The sequence below is a fragment of the Glycine max genome, chromosome 13 (assembly GCF_000004515.6).
Source record: "Glycine max cultivar Williams 82 chromosome 13, Glycine_max_v4.0, whole genome shotgun sequence".
Classification (NCBI taxonomy): Eukaryota; Viridiplantae; Streptophyta; class Magnoliopsida; order Fabales; family Fabaceae; genus Glycine; species Glycine max.
The window spans coordinates 24,910,749-24,930,844 of NC_038249.2; the positions used below are offsets into that span (position 1 = coordinate 24,910,749).

At 30.8% G+C, this 20,096-nt stretch overlaps 2 protein-coding genes across 2 annotated transcripts; both read left to right on the forward strand.

Moving 5' to 3' along the window:
* The first annotated feature begins 480 nt into the window (after positions 1–480).
* LOC100812934 (ribonucleoprotein At2g37220, chloroplastic-like) lies at positions 481–2,779 on the forward strand. Its single transcript, NM_001254017.2, has 5 exons — positions 481–916; positions 1,023–1,124; positions 1,668–1,988; positions 2,288–2,379; positions 2,505–2,779. The coding sequence occupies exons 1-4, from the start codon at positions 560–562 to the stop codon at positions 2,345–2,347; spliced, it is 840 nt and encodes a 279-aa protein (NP_001240946.1). The 5' UTR covers positions 481–559; the 3' UTR covers positions 2,348–2,379; positions 2,505–2,779.
* Positions 2,780–16,044: 13,265 nt separating this feature from the next.
* Positions 16,045–20,045, forward strand: LOC100816138 (ACT domain-containing protein ACR10). The gene is made up of 6 exons (XM_003542516.4): positions 16,045–16,468; positions 16,578–16,796; positions 17,938–18,043; positions 18,456–18,792; positions 19,087–19,371; positions 19,632–20,045. The coding sequence occupies exons 1-6, from the start codon at positions 16,315–16,317 to the stop codon at positions 19,767–19,769; spliced, it is 1,239 nt and encodes a 412-aa protein (XP_003542564.1). The 5' UTR covers positions 16,045–16,314; the 3' UTR covers positions 19,770–20,045.
* The last annotated feature ends 51 nt before the right edge of the window (positions 20,046–20,096 follow it).

Here is a 20,096-nt window from a genome sequence, read left to right on the forward strand (position 1 = left end):
AAAAAAAAAACCACGATAATAAGAAAGTAACAAGAAAAAAATTATGATTAAACCATTGTCAACATACTATTTTTTCAAGGGACATGATTACACTTTTTTAATCTCCATCAAAAATCTCTGATGGATTATTTTTAAGTAGAATTTTTTTAATCATATTTTTTTATCTATAAAAGAGAATCGAATCTAATATTATTACAACTAACGACTTATGGGCAGATATATGATACATAACTCGCAAAATGAAGGTGTGCTTATTTAGAAAATATAAAATTGATGGTTTTTTTTTTTTTTTGTTAAAGTAAAATGTATTCAGGTAATTTTTTCTTTATTTATATTGAAGAAACAAAATATCTGACATAGGAAGGATAAGTTAGTAAATAGATGAGTCTAGCTTACCTTATCGATATGCATTCTGATTCTCTGATTCATTCTCACCCCTCCTTTCTTGTGCATAAATATGACAGTGCACACTCACTCTGAATCCCCTCTTCTTCCATAAACCCTACTTCTACTTCCCTTTGTTCTCAAACCTTATCCCTTATCCTCCCAAAACCAAACCATGTCTACCTCCGCAGCTTCTCTCGCACTCCCAACCCTCACTCTCCGAACTCGACAACCTCTCTGTTCTCCCCAATGCTTCTCCTCGTCCCTCTCCCTCACCCCTAACTCCAAACCCATTTCCATTTCCGCCGTTTTCCTCAAAACAACGCTGTCGTCGTCGTCGCCGTTGTCGCTGTCGTCTCGCTTCGTTCCCCATGTCTCTGTGTTGGAGCAGGAGGAGGACACCTTCGGCGACGGAGACGGCCCCAGCTTCTCCCGCGACCTTAAGCTCTTTGTCGGGAATCTCCCCTTCAGTGTCGACAGTGCGCGGCTCGCGGAGCTCTTCGAGAGTGCGGGGAATGTGGAGGTGGTTGAGGTGATGTTTCTGTTTTTGTTTGCAAGTTTGGTTTTTGATGGATTTTTTGGGTACCATATGGGGGGAATTGAAATGGGTCGTGATTTGGTTTTGTTGTCTTTTGCAGGTTATTTATGATAAGACTACTGGGAGGAGCAGGGGGTTTGGGTTTGTGACCATGTCTTCCGTTGAGGAAGCTGAAGCGGCTGCTAAGCAGTTCAATGGCTATGTGAGTTTATTGTAATTTGGTTTTGTTTAAAATTCTAGTTTTCCGTTTAGGGTTCGTTTTTTTTTTAATATTTTTTTTGGAATTGTTGATGTTGAAAGGATTTGGGTTGGTTAAATTGAGTTGTGTGTGGGAGTTATGTTTTGAACGTGTTTTTTGGATAATTGATTGTGAAGTATAACAATAAGTATTGGGTATGTTTTTAAAAATCTAGTGTTTTACATGAAAATTAACAAAATTGATTTTGAAGTGACGGGATTTATGGTTGAATGTTTTTATTCTAAAAGCAAGTAATTAGTAAATCTCATTATAAATTTTTCAATTCAAAATTAATTATGGACTCAGAGTCAACTTTTCCACGTGAAACTAAACATACATGTAAAAATTTACTTAAAATAAGGTCAACTAGCAGTGTTTAACAGTGTTGGTTGTCAGAGATTGAGTTTATCTGATGCGAAATGTTGATATGTTTGTCATTGTCTGTTATGCTTGTCTTTGCATATTTGTTTATCACATCTAAGGAATTAATCTTTTGTAAATTCATAGGAACTTGATGGAAGATCATTGAGAGTGAATTCTGGACCACCTCCTGCTCGGAATGAGAGTGCTCCTCGGTTTAGAGGTGGTTCTTCTTTCGGTTCCAGAGGTGGTGGTCCTTCAGATAGTGAAAACCGTGTTCATGTAGGTAATCTTGCTTGGGGTGTTGACGATGTAGCACTTGAGTCTTTGTTCCGTGAACAAGGGAAGAAGGTCTTGGAAGCTAGGGTAATCTATGACAGGGAAAGTGGACGATCTAGAGGCTTTGGATTCGTGACTTTCGGTAGCCCTGATGAGGTCAAAAGTGCAATTCAGTCCTTAGATGGTGTGGTAAGCACATGTAAATGAGGCAGGACTTGTTCTTTTCTCAAAATTCACATGTCCTAGTTATCTGGGCAGGAAATAATTGATAAGAAGCATTTCATATAATTGCTGTTTTATAAAAATCTTCCGTTATGCTTTCATCAGTGTTTGAAAATCTACATTTTGGAATTCAATCAATGAAAATATGTGTGTCATAAATAAACTGTTGTGTGTTTATGTATAATTGTGCAGACCTTGTTCTCTTTGACACCATCTTCAATTTTGTATTTAACCACCAAAATCTGATCATTTGATATTGGCTGCAGGACTTGAATGGCAGAGCTATACGAGTCTCATTAGCAGATTCCAAGCCCAAGCGGTTCTGAAGCTTTTCATCTATACCCGAGAGAGGATTTCGGTACCATTTCTTTGCCATATTTAATACATGTTGTGTTTTCTAATGCTATAACATCTTATATATACTTATAAATTTATGCATCGTGCGAAATGTTCTAAGCTTTTGATAATGTCTGACCTTAACAGGTAGTTGGGACTTGGGAGTTATACAGCTGCAAGATGTCATTGGCAATCAGTTTGGACAAGAAATACACTTACATGCATTGAGACTAGATGTACACACAGTTTCAATATCTGACAGAGGAGAATATATCAGTGTCTCTTGAAGTTTAAATGTATGTTCCAAATTTGATTGTTGTCATTTGTAACTGATTTGTAGTCCGTATTTTCACTATAGAAGTAGATGTCTCAAATATTTATTGGTTACCCCGTTCCAACATTGTTGTGGAAGAATTTTATAATTGCAATGTGCCTGGAAAATTATCTACCACAGATTTATCTTTTGGTTCAATTGTTTGGTGGAAAAGTTTATGTTGAGGACTTAAGGTAAATACAACCAAGAATTTGGTTATCGGTGAGGTATCGTCACAATTTGGTCTCTGGGGTTCCTTTTTTCCTTTTAAATTTTCTTCTACTAGGTTTCTATTGTATACGTGTGTATTGGCATTTTTTTTTTCATTCCTTTTTTATTAATGCTTACTTAACCCGTCAGCGTAGTGTTGCCGAACCAACTATTCATTTAGGGGAATATTTGATGTGTGGATATAATGGAGAACATAAAAATAGGGTTGCTTATGGTTGGGTTATTTGAATATCAATAACCAGTGTTTTTATGATAAAAACACTAGTTGTTGAATGTAGAGGGAGAGAATAAGTCACGGGTTTTTTTGGACTTCTCAGCCTTGAGAATTTTGCAAAATTCATGTGCCTTTCTCCAATGAGCTGCAAGAGTGTTCGGATTGTTTTTATACTTTTATTTTCTTCTGTTCTTCAAATATCATGTTAGACAAAATTGAATTAACATGTTATGTTTTGACTTTGACTGTGTCTTCACTTTAAAATAAGGTAGAACTAAGCATGTTTAAGTATCTGGAAGGGGCCTTCAAACTGCGTTTCGTGAATGCAAACCCAAACGTGTACTAAGGAATAATAATTAGTATAGAGTATAAGTTAAGATTTTAAAAAGGCTTAAATATGTTTAAGGTATTTGATAAAATGACTGGGTTGGTAACAAGTTTTTTTTTTGTTTTAAATTTTTTATATATTAAAATTTTTGTTGAGTCTCTATCATTGGTTAATTGATGATACGTCACATTATTGATTTTTTTTAACATTATTAATGGTTATAATAATATCACTTTATCACTAAACTGATGATATATACTCTGTATCTCTGCTAGGCTTTGTCCTTCTGGGTTTGTGGTAATGACTTTCTGGTTTTACTTTTCTCCATTTCATTAACTATTTTCTGGTTCTTCTCGGCCAAGGTAAATTTCAATCTTCATTTTCATTTTTCTTCTTTATGGATGCCAAAACTCTGTTTTGAAAATTCAAGGTAAGTCCTTCTTTCTTTCCTTTTCTTATTTGCTATCCAGTTACTTAGCACTTGATGAAAAGGCTAAAAGTAACTAAATCATTTCTAAACAATATGCAGGCAAGGTCAACAATATAACTATTGACAAATGCACAAAGATTGGAGGTGTATTTGAGGTTTGTGATCGGTCAATGCCTACTTATAGAGCAATTTTTTTTGGTTGTTTTTGGACATACACTTGTGTGTGTAGTTTTTTTTTGGAGTAAGATAGGTCACCTTACAATTACACAATTATCAAGAATTTTAAATAGAAGCATTGAATGTAGAAATAGAAAGAGGATAGAAAAAATGATACATTGGTAGTCAATTGCTACTTTCGAACGTGGTTGTATTCACCCTATTGATTTATTTGGTTTTGCTTTAAGTTTTAATTTTCAATGTCGCTCTGTTATGAGATTTTCAGCACTGTTTTTTCTTCATAAGTGGTTGATAAAAACATAAAACTGATTGTATCATTATTTTAAAATTTTTAATTTAAAAAAAAACATTTTAAGACAATTTTCTGAAAAATTATAAAGAATCGTCTTAAAAAGTCTACATTTTAAGATAATTTTTGTAAAAATCATCTTAAAATCCTCAATTTTTTTTAAAATAAACATTCTAAGATGATTTTGAATTGAAAAGATTTTTTAAGACGTTAGTTTCAAAAATAGTTCAAAATCATTGTTAAATGTATCAGAAAACATAATGGAACATAGTTTTTCCAATAGTGGTAGCTTATCATAATATTATCTTTGATTGAATTCACTTTGGATAATGCTTTTAATCATACGCAATTTCTGATATGTTGCACTTTGATCTTCTAAAGGCATGGTCATTAATTTATGTATGCTTACCTTTTGGTGGACCTATTTTTGATTGCGTAGATGTTGTTTTTGGGGGATATGACATACTTGAGATTGATGCTTTTCACTTTCTTCCATGCTTCTTGATCAAGGGTTGTTCTTATAGTCACGACTCAAAGCAAATCAACCATTGAGGATCTTAAGTGTAGAAGACTTAAAATTTGCTTCTTGATTGTTTGTTGTCAATTAAATAAATTTTCAGAAGGGATTTTGCTCAAACAAATCCGACATAGAAAATTGTAATAAAAAAAGGAAATATAATTATTGAAACAAATATTAAGAAAAGAAAATAAATTTTAGTTGCATAATTCAAAATTTGTAATTAATGTTACCAAATTTGAAGGAAAATATCACCACATGTTAAAGAAATGAAGTGGGTGGTTTTTTTTCCCAATAGTGGAACTAGGTTTTCGATCGAACAGGAGATATGATGAAAAGATCTAGCATTTATAAATCAACAAAGAAAGCGTTGCAAACAGTTCATACAAAAAGCCCATCAATATCAACACCGACGCCAATGATGGAAAGTTTGAAGGTTGTACATAAGTTGGAGGCACTCATCATCGTCAAAGAAGTATGTATGAATAAAGTTTTTAAGTATATAGGCTTTGTAACGAACACCATGGTTAATGGCTTTCCACTAGCATAGTTGCATGCATGAAAGTCCCCATGTTTTATTTTCTCTTCAGCTAACGATGGTGCTCAGTGGTGGATCCAGAGAACATTGAGTTTGCAAGAAAAATTTATTTTAAAAAAATATGTTTTATTATTATCATACATATGAAAACAAATGACATAAATATTAAAATCAAGTGTAATGAGCTAAAAAGGGAATGAAATGTCCAAGTAACTAAATCATAAAAGTATCTAGTGAGTTAAAAAGAGAACAAAACTTCAGAAAAAAATTAGCTAACAAAAACAAAATTTGACAATGTTGAAAAAATAGAGGCAACATGTTTAAATTATAAACATACGAGGAGCAAAAAGATAAGAACAATAAGTATATACTTGGCTTTTCTCGAAGTCCGAGAGGATGTATCTATACTCCTACAATTAAGGTTATCAAACTCGAGAGTTTACGCAGACTTGTGAGAGTTTTATAGACTTGACTCATAAACTCGTAAGAGTCTACTTCATATAAAAACAATAACAAAATATCTATAAATAACATACTAATTAAATATTCCAACAATATAATAAAACAAAACAGTAAATCATAAAGTTTAAAATATTTAAATAACCAAGTCTAGTAATAATACATCACTACTAGACAATAACTTGCAGAGGTTATAGTAGTGATAGATCATTCTCATTGAGAGTTTGATGTTATTAGAGAATAAGAGTTTGATATTATTAAAGGTGAGGATTTTGTATTTGAGAATAACATGAAGGTATGTTGAATGCTAAACAAAAAATAATAAAAAATGACTTATATTTTGGTTTAATTTTTTTAACTTGTTAACTCATTAACTCAGTAGTAAACTCGAGAGTTCATCGAATTTAGTTAGAGTTTAGAGTATACTAAAAAAAAAAATTTACTCAAGAGTCAACTCGCAAAAGATAAGTGAACTCGTAAACTCATAAAAATTAACGAGTTAACTTGAGAGTTTGATAATCATACCTACAATCATACTTGGATTTGTCACTTATGGCATTGTCACGTTTGTCCTTCCCAAACTACCACTAGAGCGGGTTTCTCATTTCACCTCAAGATGCCACTTATAGTATGAGAACATATAATATTGGGTGATTAGGCATCATTAATGTGTGATACTATCAGAGTTAGTAAAAGGGATGTCAACGAGGACCAAAAACTAACATTGGTTAAAGGAGAGATTAAGAACAAATATTATCATATATTTTAGGGATCAAAAAAGATGTTTAACTCTTATAACTTTTAAGTGAAATCATGAAGGTAAACCTTAAAAAGTGTACCCCTTCAAATTCTTACCTTTTATATTTGCTCTTTTATTTTGATTTTTATGGGTAAGGGGTTTTCTCCAAACATGCTAATTGTCGAATTCGCACAATTCAAAGGAGGCTTTTCCTTTAGAGGAGTGCTAGCTAGCAACATAGTCTTTCTAACATACATTCCTTGAACTATTACTTAAAATTTATTAAAAATTATAAAATTATGAACGCTCATTAAATAACTAGTGTTAGAGACTTGCCAAATTTTATGATTTTATATTTCAATCAATAAAATGTATCCACAATTTTTTTTTTCTTTCAGCTATCCACAAAATTTGTTTTTCTTTTACAACATTTCTCTTTCCTTTAATTGGAAAAGCAAAATAAAACAGTTAGCTTGAGTTTCCAAAGACAGTCCGCAATATCTTTCACTTTGTTTCAGCTCATAAATTGAAAATAAACCCATCAAACAAAATGGGCCAAACTCTTTTATAGGGCCACATTTTTTTTTTCTCTCTAGCTCCTTTATCGACCGAGACAACAAATCTAGCAGAACATTCAACTGTTACACCGAATAAACAATAGAAACAATATTTTTTTAAGAGACAAACAATATATTTAGTCTACCACCAATGAGTAATTGGTTCCAGGAGTGATTCTTAATTCACTTTAAGTAAGGTGTTGAGTCAAGTTTGGTATATAAAAAAATATTTTTTTTATTGAAAAAGCTAATTTCATGATGTTGTAGATGTTCTCAATTTGAATAAAATTATCTTATGAAGGGTAACTATAGTCTCTAAAAAGATATAATTAATCTACACCCTATATTAATAGTTTCTTTTAAAGAGAATACAGTGTTTCGAATATTTATTCGCTTGCTGTTGACATGTAAGTTGAACAAACGTCCACATTAGCCTACCCCATATGCAGTATACATGCATCGCCATGACTTTGCGAATATTCTTTTGGTACATTACATTGCGAATAATTTAATTTCACTGAATATTAGTATCTAAATATGTAAGAGTATCTAAATGAATCTATGGAATCCATATTACCACTCTACCGTTTCTTTTTCTATTTATTTATTTAATTAATTTGGAGGGTCCTAAGTACTTCCCATCATTATAAATTTAAATAGCACATAATATATTGTTGCTTTAACTTTAACTAAGTATATTATTTTATATTCATTGGGCAGTGAGGGAAGAAACAATTCCACTTTTTTCTGTGTTTTAAAATAATCCAAAAAGATTTGATCGAATTGAATGGGTGGGAAATGAAAAGGAAAAATAACAAAAACAGGAGATGCCTTTAAATATTAATGCTGTTTTGAAGTGCCATGCCCTAAATTGTGTTCACCGGCGCCGCCGGTGGCCAGTTTGGTGGTCATGCCCCACCTGTGGTATACGACCGACAAAGCAACCGGCCTAAGATTCTATTCCATTATTTAATTCAATAATGGTATATTATTATAGTAAACTAACGCCATCAAAGTTGGGTAGTGGAATTTGCTAGGAGGATTAAAGTTGAATATTCGTTATTAGTTTTAGAATAGGCTGATTTAATGATGTTAAAAAAATAATACGTAAATATTATTATAAGTATTTGTTAAGTCTAGATTTTTATTAATTTTAATTTGAGATCCAACTCACTTAATTTTTTTAATATAAATAATGAATGTAAACAAGTGGAATAAGGAGTGGAATATGAACCTGTCTAATATGATTCTGGTAGTTCTTATAATCTTCCTCTCCCACGGGGGAAGGAGATTAATACTGTAGTTATATCTTATCCAAATCGGATACAGCTCTGACCATAGTGTGATACAATTTAAATATTTAAAGAGTTACCCTTTTCTTCAATACCAAACCAAATAAGAACACCCGTACGTACAAGAACTTTATATGAAAGGTTCGTGAAATGCATGATCGTTCGTTTAATTTGTTTTCTAGCTAGTTTGGTTATGATTATAATTGTGCATTGCAGATTAATGCATGTTTCTGTTATTTTAGAAGAAATATTGTACTTACCTCAAAAGGTTGCCCTAATTGTTAAGATTAAAGTTAACATTGTGCTTGCATTTGGAAGAATTAATTCTTAATACATTAGATAAGGTGAGAGATAGTCCTTATGTACTTTAGTCTCAATCTCAATTGATCCAAATCGAAATGCGATCTTAAGATTTTATAATGAGTGGTTTATAATGGTTTGGGTGAGCAGTTATAGATTCAGTTTTATAAAATTAATTTTAGTTAAATTAAATTGAAGTAGAGTAATTTATATTTAACCAAGTGTAAGTTTTCTGATATTTGAGATTTTCTTATGGATAAATAAAAAAGAATAATTTATATTTAATTTTTTTAAAAATAATTTTGTAGTAAAATTCAATACTACATAAAATTTCATCGTGGTACAAAAGTTATATTTTTAATATATCATCAATGTATAGTTTTCATAATGTCATTGCATTACATATTATCCATATCATTAAAGAATCTTTAATTGATTTTCTCAAGTAACTTATATTTTGCACTGAAAGTCTAAAACTAAACTAAATTTAACAAAAAAACTGTTCGTACAGCTATAGGGATTTTTTTTCTCATCTCTAAAAATAAATATTATTAAAATATTTAAAATTTTACATAATGGAAACATAAATGGATTCTACAAATGGTTGCGTTATTTATCAAGAATAATAAAATGCACGAGTTACATAACACTTACAGAAAAATCTAAGCTGTGAAAGAAAACAATTAGAGGAACAGAAATTATGAATTTGTATTCATATCATTCAAATGATTCAATATTACTATTTTACATAATATCTTTTTGCACCTTACTTTTTGTCCCTATACATATGTTTGAACATATAGATTTAAAAATATATTTCTCTGTTTTATTATTAAAAGAAGTACAAATCTGTGTAAGAAAAAATGTTAAAAAAGAGAAGAAAATCCGAAATCTTATTGATGTATATAAATATATACATAAAAAAAATCCAACTCAATTAATTAAATATGATAGGGGAGGGTTGATATAAATTCTCTTGTACCCACGTTGGATTCCTTTTGAGAAACCTGTTTCATTTCGTCCTTCATGTCTTCAACCATTCTCATTTACAACTCATGAGGCTGGCCCACCATTCCTTGCAGGCCCATCCCTATCTTATCATAAGGAGTGGCCCACAAACCAAGCCCGTAACAAACAAAACTTTGGACGACAAAGTCAACCACTGTAATTATAGTAAATCAAGAATGCAAAAAAGATAAGGACAATTTGTAATACTAAATTACTAATAGCTAAAGTATATTCTCTAATGTGTAAACCACATGTGCTTTAAGTGTCTTTATCACCCTAATGTTTGGACAATCGGTCACAGATCCGTGCTAATTGGACTCACTAATAATATAAGTAGCGTGGGTGGGTAACTTTGGTTGTGTTCCCATCAGACATAAGAAAGTCTGGTTTTGTTGTGTGCTTTAAGCATCTAAAAGTCACTTATCCAACGTGCTTTTCAAACAGATGCACATGATAAAAGATAGATTCTCAAATGCGTGTCTCCCTCATAAAACAACCACCTACTGTTTTCGTTTCCGGCCTAAAATAATTACATTGCTTAATAAAATTTCTGAATTACAACTAATTTTTTTTATTATGATATTGATATAAAATATAACTAATTCTATTGATGAATAATTTTTGACAAAGAATTCGATTGATCATATCTAGTGAGTCTTTTTTATCATATTTTTTCTATTCACAAGATTCAAATTCGATGTGTTACTTAAAAGACCTGTTTAGTTAAGAGATGGAGATCCCGTTCAGAAGTTTTATCTAGAGATGAGATGAGTTGGTTTGAGAAGGTTTCCTTCAATGGTGGACTATGGCAACGCCAAACAAGAATCCTGGTGGTGATATCGAACTTGCAATCACTTCGACACTCTAGGAATTAGGTGGAGGGAAGAATGGATTTAAAGTTAGTTACATAATGGATCTTTATGCTTTTATACCATATGTTTAGGTAGAAAAAAAAGTTACTTAGCTGTGAGTGATGCTCTTTAGCTATTATTGCTTACGACGTATGCTTCTTCTTTCTGGGTCACATATGAAACGTTAATTTTTTATCTCTGCTATTGAACATCCTTGAAGCCCATTCCGAGTATTGTACCCATGAATGTCGTCTTAATTTCTCGATGATTGGGTCTTCGAAATGTCATTTCGATTTATTCATTGTTAGGTTATTGTTAGAATAAGATCGAATCCAAAATCAGTTAAATCAATGAATTGTTGCTTATTGGATTATGAAGTACTACTATTTGAATTGTGTAAGTGTGTGTTTGTTTTAATCAGTTGAAATTCTAATTTGACGGTTGACTTTGAACATCCAATATGGAAGGTATTGATTTTCAACAAAAATCAATTATGCTGTGGTAAGTTTTTTTTTTCCACTCAATTTTAATGTAAGATCAATTGAATTTGTTGAAGATTTACTTCTATAATTGATATCAACTTTTTTTATTATTAGACATGTTTCTTCACACATTATTAATGAATATGATGTGTCAAATGTAATTTTTTTATATTAATTAATATGACGTTGTCAACTAATAAAAAAGATAAGAAATTAAAAATATAATTTACCAATAAAATTTACACACAATCTCTTGATCACGTAAGAAGTTATATGAATGCCACATAATTAATTAATATTATTATTTGATAGTAGGTAATAAATTAAAACTACTAAAAAATTATAAAGATTAAAAATAGTAAAAATTATTATTTTTAGATTAAAGGTGAATTTTGATTAAAAAAAAGAATTAAACGAACTATTAAAAATAACATATTTAACTTTTATTCTATTTTTCTAAATTATGATATCTCTCCATCAAAATTCAAGAACTAATCATTAAAATATTAAAATCTATTTAAGAAATTAACTTCTTCTAACAAATATTTTTGTGTCGTGATCACAACTATGTTAATATTTTTATTTCATATATTGATTGACATTCGTACTTTGAATAATTATTTTTGTAGATTCATTTCTTTTTTTGTGTGTTTGTGACAAGCAAACATTGAATTGAAGCCTTAAAGTTGAAGGATGCTTTGCCGCTTTGAGTTGCTAGAAATAACTGAGCATGTAAAAGCGTGTCAGTGACAAAATATTAAAATAAAACAAACACTAATAAATTTGCTTCTCTTCCACCTTCTCGTACAAAAATGAAAGACAAAACAGAAAGGCCGGTAATTTAGTCTATGTGATTTTGAGGTGGTGAGGCATAAGAACAATAGAGTAAACCTACCACTAGTTGATATAATTTTTTTTATTGTTACAAATAAAATAAATAAATTTTAAAAGAGAAAATAAATGTAAAAAAAAATTAAAATATTCTCGTCGAAGAATTTTTTTAAAAAACATTTTCTTTAAAAAATAATTCCTAAAAATGTTTTGATTCAAAGTTCAAGATAGCTATTCTAATTCTTATATATTAAGGTTTGTAAAATTTATTTTAGTTCATCTTTATGAAATATTTTTATTGATATTGAAGATTAAAATATCAATATTTTTGTAAAATCAGAAATTAAAGTATGATATTTACAAGATACAATCTTCAGGATCCTGGATCCGTGAGTGAAGATAAAAGTAATGTTTTTTTTTTTTTTACCTGTTTTCCTTGTTAGTGGTAGGTACCCATAGAAATGAACATTTCTTGAATCCCCAGTTAACACTTTCTTCTGATACTCTCACGTGAGGAGATCTTATTTTTATTTTCTTGAAAATGACACGCTTCACCCTTCTGTTTCTTTTTGTTATTATTTTCTCTTTGTGGTTTTGTGTTGTTGCTTTGACCAGCCGATTGGTTTCGGTCCAAGTAGTTGGTACTGGGTGGATAGATCATAGATACCTAATGGTATAATATAAACATAAATGCTCTTAGATACGAGACAATATGGGATATACTACAAGATGGTTCCTTTGTTCATGAATCTTGGAGGAAGTATGTATTATGTGTTCAAGACAATTTAGGTTCACTGCTTTAAATATATATTTTTAATTAAAATTTGAATTTGAAGCAAATTAGTCATTCTATTAAATTTATAATGATGTAAAGAAATCCGAAAGGTCCCCTTAAAAATCGGTTCATGAGAGAGTGACCTACCCAACTATATAATTATCAAATTTGTTAAAACTTAGATGTGAGACTATTCTCAACACGCTCCCTCAAACCTTCACCATAAAACGAAAGTTGGCGACACCCACCAGACAGAATATGATTTATCAAATTTGTTAAATATTCTATGTAGAACTATTTTCAAACATTCTTATCCTATAATATAAGAATAAAAAAAGAAATTGGGTTTCTATTATTATATATGAATTTCGAAAAGCGAACAATAGGTGCCAATGGCTTTAGATCATGACAGCGGAACAGCATTCAAAGGATGGTGGGACTGCAATAGCCAATAACAAATCCCTTTTTTCTTTCCTTTTTTGGTAAAATAGCATAACCTCCTTTTATTTTTAACACCTAAATTTATTTTTCTTTAGAATTTTATGAGAAAAAGGATCAACATATTGATAAATCATAATATGTTCTCGTTGCACCATTTTCTTTATCAGCAAAAAGAGTATTTTATTAAGAAAGAAGATAAGGGTACAAGGACAAGGAGTACCCAACCTTGCATAAAAATGTTATCCTCTGACCCAATCAATTTATAATCGAATCAATTTTCACCTGAATTATTATTTTTTTAAATAATTTGATTGTTTGAAATTAAAATTGAACCGATTAAATGATTTAAAATTAGTTTAATTTTATTTTTTTATCAAATTAATTTTTACACACTCCTAATTCTATCATTTAATTAAATGACTTAGTTAGAATGTATGTATTTGGTGAAAAGTTTGAACCTTGCATACAATCTCTATAGTATTTTGTGGGACAGCAAATGAGAGAAAACTATTTTCTATCTAATTACTATAATTTTCCTATAATTGTGAACACTAAACAATCAAATGAGCAAAGACTCCTCATTGAACACTGATACGTAGTTTGGTTGGGGGAGAAATGAGGGAAGGGGAGGAATATTTATAAATTTGTGTTGTTTGACTCAATTTTGAAGAAGGAAGGAGAATAGAAAGGAAGAAAGTCTCTTTTCATTCAAATTTTGTTTCCCTCCAATATTCAAGAATTTAGAAAGGAAAGGAGAAAAATTAAATCACTAAGCATAATGACTGAAATATTCATACTTATATTTTAAAATTTAAAATTATAAAATATAAAAGTAAATTATTTTTAAACACCTCTTGTGAACTAAACAAGAAAAATTAATTTATCTCTCCTTTTCTTTTCTTGATCAAACAAAATATCTAATCAAAATTCTTATCATTACTTTCCTTTCATACTCTTCATCTCCTTTTCCTCCCTTCCTTTGAACCAAACAATAATGTAACAAGGATCATTCACATCAAAATTCTAAGAGCAAATACTTATTCTAATAATTAAATACCTAATATTGATTTACATAATTACTAATATTTAGTAATCTATTTTTTTAATAATTCAATAATGTTAATTGAAAAAAAAAAAGAAAATTCAACATTTTCTCATTTGGATAACATTAATTTAATTATTAGAGACAAAAATGACCACTATAATGATACATCAATCATGATAAAAAAAACTCACATTAAGTTTATAATTATCCAAATAAACCTTAAAATTATAAAAAAATTTATATCTTATATAAACTAATAACCTACATGCAGTAAACTTGTATTTTGTATACAAGATAGATAAAATAAAAGTACAACTAAATAAGAAAAATATGCAATTTTAACAAATAGTCCAAACATCTTAAAATTATTGTAGTAAAATTGATCTCATCAAATACATAACCTATAATGATGATGATTACATATGTTTTTAGTTTCTAAATGTAAATGTTGCAAATTAGGATTTCAGCACTTAAAAAACTGTTGGTTTTGTTCCTCATAAATTTATTATTTTTTAAACGGCCATTGTTAATATTTAATAATGACATGGTGTGCTATTAAACATATTTTGCCAATAACTACTTTTACATGAACCCTGATACAATATATTTAAATTTATGTCACGTCATTACTAAATAGTAATAATAATAATTTATAATTTTTAAAAAATACTAAAACTAAACTTTTGTCATATTTACATAAATTAAAATCATATTTAAGTCTAATAATAATAATCACAACAATGAATATATATGATTTAACTCAAAACATAAACTAAATTGATGAGTTGCATATCATTTCATCAGTAAGTGAATTTACCGGCATGCACTCTATGATAATGTATTTAATTTGAGTATAAAACTCTTGAAATTTCTTTTTAACAAACAATTACTCCATCTGAATCTCAATATAAGACATTTATAAGAGAATTGCATAAATAAATAAAATAGTTATATTAGTTAACTTTATTTGATTTTTAAAAAAATGCTACAATGTATTAATTTTACTCTTATTAATCATCAATAACTTGTTATGAATGAAATGAAGATATTAAATTATTCTATAAATTATGCACGCATTAGAAAAATAATTAAATTCCTTAAAAAAAACTCAATATCATAAAGTTTGATTTTGATTCAATTGTTAAAACCTCTGTAAAAAATTTTAAGTCTTAAAATAAAATTTCACTTTCAAGATCATAAGAGTTATCTTGTTTTAAAAATATTTTAATTTTTAGTTTTTTTTTGTGTTCCTACTTTATTCCTTTTTACATTTTGCAACCCACCAAAATAAAAACAGTTCTTCAAACCCACATTGCCATTGTTGCATTATAACACATTATATACTTTACTTATTCATCGTATGGGGCATGATGTTTATATTCTGACGGAAAGAATGAGAAATATAATTTTGATTTGGTATATAGTGCATAAATATTTTAAACAGAAAAAAGTTATATATTGATGGTGTAAAATATTTTACATAACTATCCAATAAATTTATTGACTTATTTTTAAAATAATTATTTTAAAATAATTTAAATAATAATTATAATTAAATAATAAAGTAAAACTGTTTTACATTTATCAGTATATAAACATCAAATTCTATTTTAAAATATATAAATTTATATTATAAAATTTGTTTATAACCGAATGCTGGAATATAATTTATTTATCATACATCTAAAATGTAATTTACATGTTTAAAAATATTTATCATTATAAATTTTAAATATATAAAACAAAAATATTAATGTTACAAGTTACACGTACTAAAATAGCAGTATACTTCAGAAATAAAACTCTTTTCAGATAACATATAGAAAAAGCCTTCCTATATAAATCCAAAATTTCACAAACAAGTACGCGAGGAAATAAAAAAACTTGCACGTTCCAAAAAAAAATGAAATAAAAAAAAAACAGTTAATAAAAACAGTCGACAACTCATAATCGAAGTCGACCACTCATAATCGAATTCCTCTGGGTTTCTCGACAACAATTGAACACCATCGTCATCCTACATAGTTAAAATACACACACAACACAAACCTCTGCCTCTGCTTTACTTTGCTTCTCTCCACAGTGACTCACTCACACACCTAAAACGATTCTTTTCACACCCCCAACAACAAGATTATTGATGGGTATACTGTACGACGACGTAGTGATCATAAGCCCGCCAGAAAAAGATGGCGACCCAACTCTCCTCACTGTCAATTGCCCCGACAAAACCGGTCTGGGTTGCGATTTGTGTCGCATCATACTGTTCTTCGGCCTCAACATACTCAGAGGAGGTAACCAACCAACCCATCATCATATCAATTTAACCTAATCATCTCTTGTTTTAATTAGAATTTGAAGCTTATTCTTTTTTTTTTTTTTTTTGCTGCATGTACAATGAAGATGTGTCGACGGATGGGAAATGGTGCTACATAGTTTTCTGGGTGGTTGGGAAACAGAGGACGAGGTGGAGTTTGTTGAAGAAGAGGCTCATTGAGGCGTGCCCTTCTTTCTCCTCTGCCTCTGGAATCTCTTATTATCGATCTGACCTGCAGCCGTCGAAGCCTTCTGATGTCTTTCTTTTGAATTTCTGTTGTCACGATCGGAAGGGCCTGTTGCATGGTAATTTTGGATGCTTTACTTTGCGAATCATCCAACTCATGAGTTATTATCATTCTGTAATCTGTATGTGTGTGTTAGCTTGCTTTTGTTGATAGGTTTTAGAATTTTTTTTTTTTTTATCGGCAAATTTTAGCTTTTGTTAGAAACTTATTTTTGTTAGCAGAGGGGATTGAATTGAACCTGCGACCTTTTCCCTTCTTGCCTTCTCCCTTAACCATCCAACCCACCTTATATTTCTAGGATTTAGAGTCTAGACACTTAATGGAAAGCTGTTTAAATTGCAGTCACCCTTAGCCTGTCTTAATTGGTACCAATCAGAGTTGGTTGCCAATGTCTCAAAAAGGGCTACCTACTACCCTATTAAATGCTTGAGTGAAGCGCAGCTGTCGGGATATTGACTATTAGGGGATTGAGATCCCATGTCGACTAAAGATAAGGGCTAAGTAGTGCATATAAAGCTTGGGCAATCATCACTGCACAAGTCATTTTTTTGGGGTTGAATTAGGCTTTAGTCCGAATTTTAAGAACACCATTGGTTGGTCTAAGACTATGTTATTGTTTGATAACTTTTCTTTATTGCTTCTAGGGTAAATTAGACTAGTTTCCCTTAATTGTTTTCACATTACACCCCTCTTACCCAAGAAACACATTACATTATGTACCCATATGCAATCTCAAGAAACCTGAACGAGTTTTAGTGTAATTTGTTCTTGTTTCTTTATAGGTTAAGAATCAATACTTTGGGGCTTCATGATATGATGATGGTTTTGAAATTTTAATTTCTCCAACTTCTAGTGTTACTCCCCCAAACCCCTTTGTCTTAACTTTGTTTGGGGAGTGGTATATGGACCATAGGGTTTGGTTTGATTGTTGTGAAAATCATGCAAAGAGGAAAATGAAACTGGCTGTCTTAAACAGCCATCGATGTCATATTCTAAAATGCATTCTGAATTCTGATTCTAAAGCTTCATTGTGTACTATTCACAATGCATATACTATACCTGTTCTGCATTTTGCCTCCCTTCATGGATATATTGATTGGAAGTTATCTGATTTTATGTGATTGTTGCTCTGTGACATTGATGTTGTGTGGATTTGGTAGACAGAACAAAATGACTGAATGTCTTAATAATGGTAGCAGATGTTACTGAGGTTCTTTGTGAGCTAGAACTTACTATAAAGAAAGTGAAGGTATCTACTACACCTGATGGCAAAGTGATAGATCTGTTTTTCATCACAGATACCAGGTTTATATTTGCTTTCCTGTAATTCTTAGTTTATTTCTGTTGAAACTTCTTGATCTATTGATTAAGACTGCAGATGAATTGGAATGCAAATTGATTTTGAATGGAAATGTACAGTGTCTGAGTTGAAAAAAACATGTAGTCACTTGTGAAATTATGTGCAGAACTATTGTCATCTTGATGGTCATCCTATTTGTTTCTGTTAAAAAATATTTTTGAGTTTGTTCAGGGAAATGCGCTAATACTCCAAGATCAAGTTTTTTGAATAGCTGACATGTTTCATTAGAGAATGTTGCAATGTGTTTGATGAGAATGGAAGTTGCTTTGCTGATGTACAAATGCCCATTTGATGACAATTCCATCTCCTTGGTGGGTTTACTAATGTAGTTTACTCCTTATTTCACATCTGTATCAGGGAACTTCTACATACAAAGAAGCGAAAGGACGAAACAATTGAATACTTAACCGAGATTATGGGAGATGCCATCATTTCTATTGACATTGAATTGGTTGGCCCTGAAATTACAGCTTGTTCCCAGGCTCCTCCATTCCTTCCAACTGCAATCACAGAAGATGTCTTTGATTTGGAATTGCCTGATTTGGCTCGAGGTGGAACTCTCAGATCAGATTATGTTTCTATCACGATGGACAACTTGCTTAGTCCTGCTCACACTCTTGTCCAAATTATGTGCCAGGACCACAAAGGTCTTCTTTATGACATCATGAGAACTCTGAAGGACTATAACATTCAGGTATTGAAATTTGAAATCTAGATAATACTATATTTGTTAAAGTTAATTTTATGCTGCTATAAATTGGAGTGTCATCAGAAAAGAAAAAAAAAGAAGCTAAAACTGGTAAGCCTATAAACTTCATTTCATCTCAAATTTGCAGTTTTCGTACATGAATACCTCATAATGAATTATCACTTTCCTTCTACTCATGCTGATTTGTATTTGTTTTTCAAAGCTTCTTGAACACTGGCATACATATACTTAGTCATCTTCAGTATCCTAAGGGTATAACCTTATTTGTCATTCACCCAGATTTCTTATGGGCGTTTCACTGCAAAACCTAGAGGAAAATGTGAGATTGACTTGTTCATCATGCAAGCAGATGGCAAGAAGATAGTTGACCCCAACAAGCAGAATTCTTTGTCATCACGCCTTAGAATGGAATTACTTCGACCACTCAGAGTAGCCATTGTGAGTAGGGGCCCTGATACCGAGCTTTTGGTATCAAATCCGGTGGAATTATCTGGCAAGGGCCGGCCTCTTGTTTTTTATGATATCACTCTTGCTCTCAAAATGCTTGACACTTGCATCTTTTTGGTAATCACTGAGATCTGCTTAATATGCTTCCTACTATTTAGTGAAGTCATAATATGATTTTGCACAATATCATATCTTCTCACTTTCTTGAATCATGTTTGGTTGCTCATTAGCAGAAGACAGTTTTACCAGATTTCACATACTTTTGTTTTCTGCTCTAGCAACTTGATACATTTGTGTTCGCTTGCTATTCATAATTTGTTCTCTATCTTGTTTTTCAACAGACAATGTGTTTATATTGTGGTTAATTGTTGTAACAGGCTAAAATTGGGAGACACTTGATCGGAGATCGTGAGTGGGAGGTATATAGAATCTTGCTTGATGAAGGGGAGGGGTTATCTGTTCCACGGAACAAGGTTGAGGAGGGAGTTTGGAAAATGCTGATGGGTTGGGAGTAATGCATGGTTGCTATCATGGCATCATACCCTTTAGGTGAACCTCTCTACCTGTGTACAGATAACATGGTCTAATATCATATAGTTTACTGTTATTAGGAGTAATTGTGAAATATGTAGTGTGCAAAAATGGTAGTCTTTGCCACGCTATACTTTTGAGCTTTTGTAATTCTAACTTAATGTATATAAATGAGAAAGCAGTAACAAGTAGAACATTATGGAGGAGGGGGGTTTTGCTTAGAGCTTTTTTTTACTATAAATGAAATGAAATATTGTAAAGTGATTAGTATAACCACTTCTTTCCTGTTCCGGTAGCAATAATAAACCTCT

Coding starts and splice junctions, on each gene's coding strand:
- LOC100812934 (NM_001254017.2), top strand. CDS start 560: ATGTCTACCTCCGCAGCTTCTCTCGCACTCCCAACCCTCACTCTCCGA. Junction 917..1,022: donor GGAATGTGGAGGTGGTTGAG/GTGATGTTTCTG, acceptor TGTCTTTTGCAG/GTTATTTATGATAAGACTAC. Junction 1,125..1,667: donor CTAAGCAGTTCAATGGCTAT/GTGAGTTTATTG, acceptor GTAAATTCATAG/GAACTTGATGGAAGATCATT.
- LOC100816138 (XM_003542516.4), top strand. CDS start 16,315: ATGGGTATACTGTACGACGACGTAGTGATCATAAGCCCGCCAGAAAAA. Junction 16,797..17,937: donor TCGGAAGGGCCTGTTGCATG/GTAATTTTGGAT, acceptor TAATGGTAGCAG/ATGTTACTGAGGTTCTTTGT. Junction 19,372..19,631: donor TTGACACTTGCATCTTTTTG/GTAATCACTGAG, acceptor TTGTTGTAACAG/GCTAAAATTGGGAGACACTT.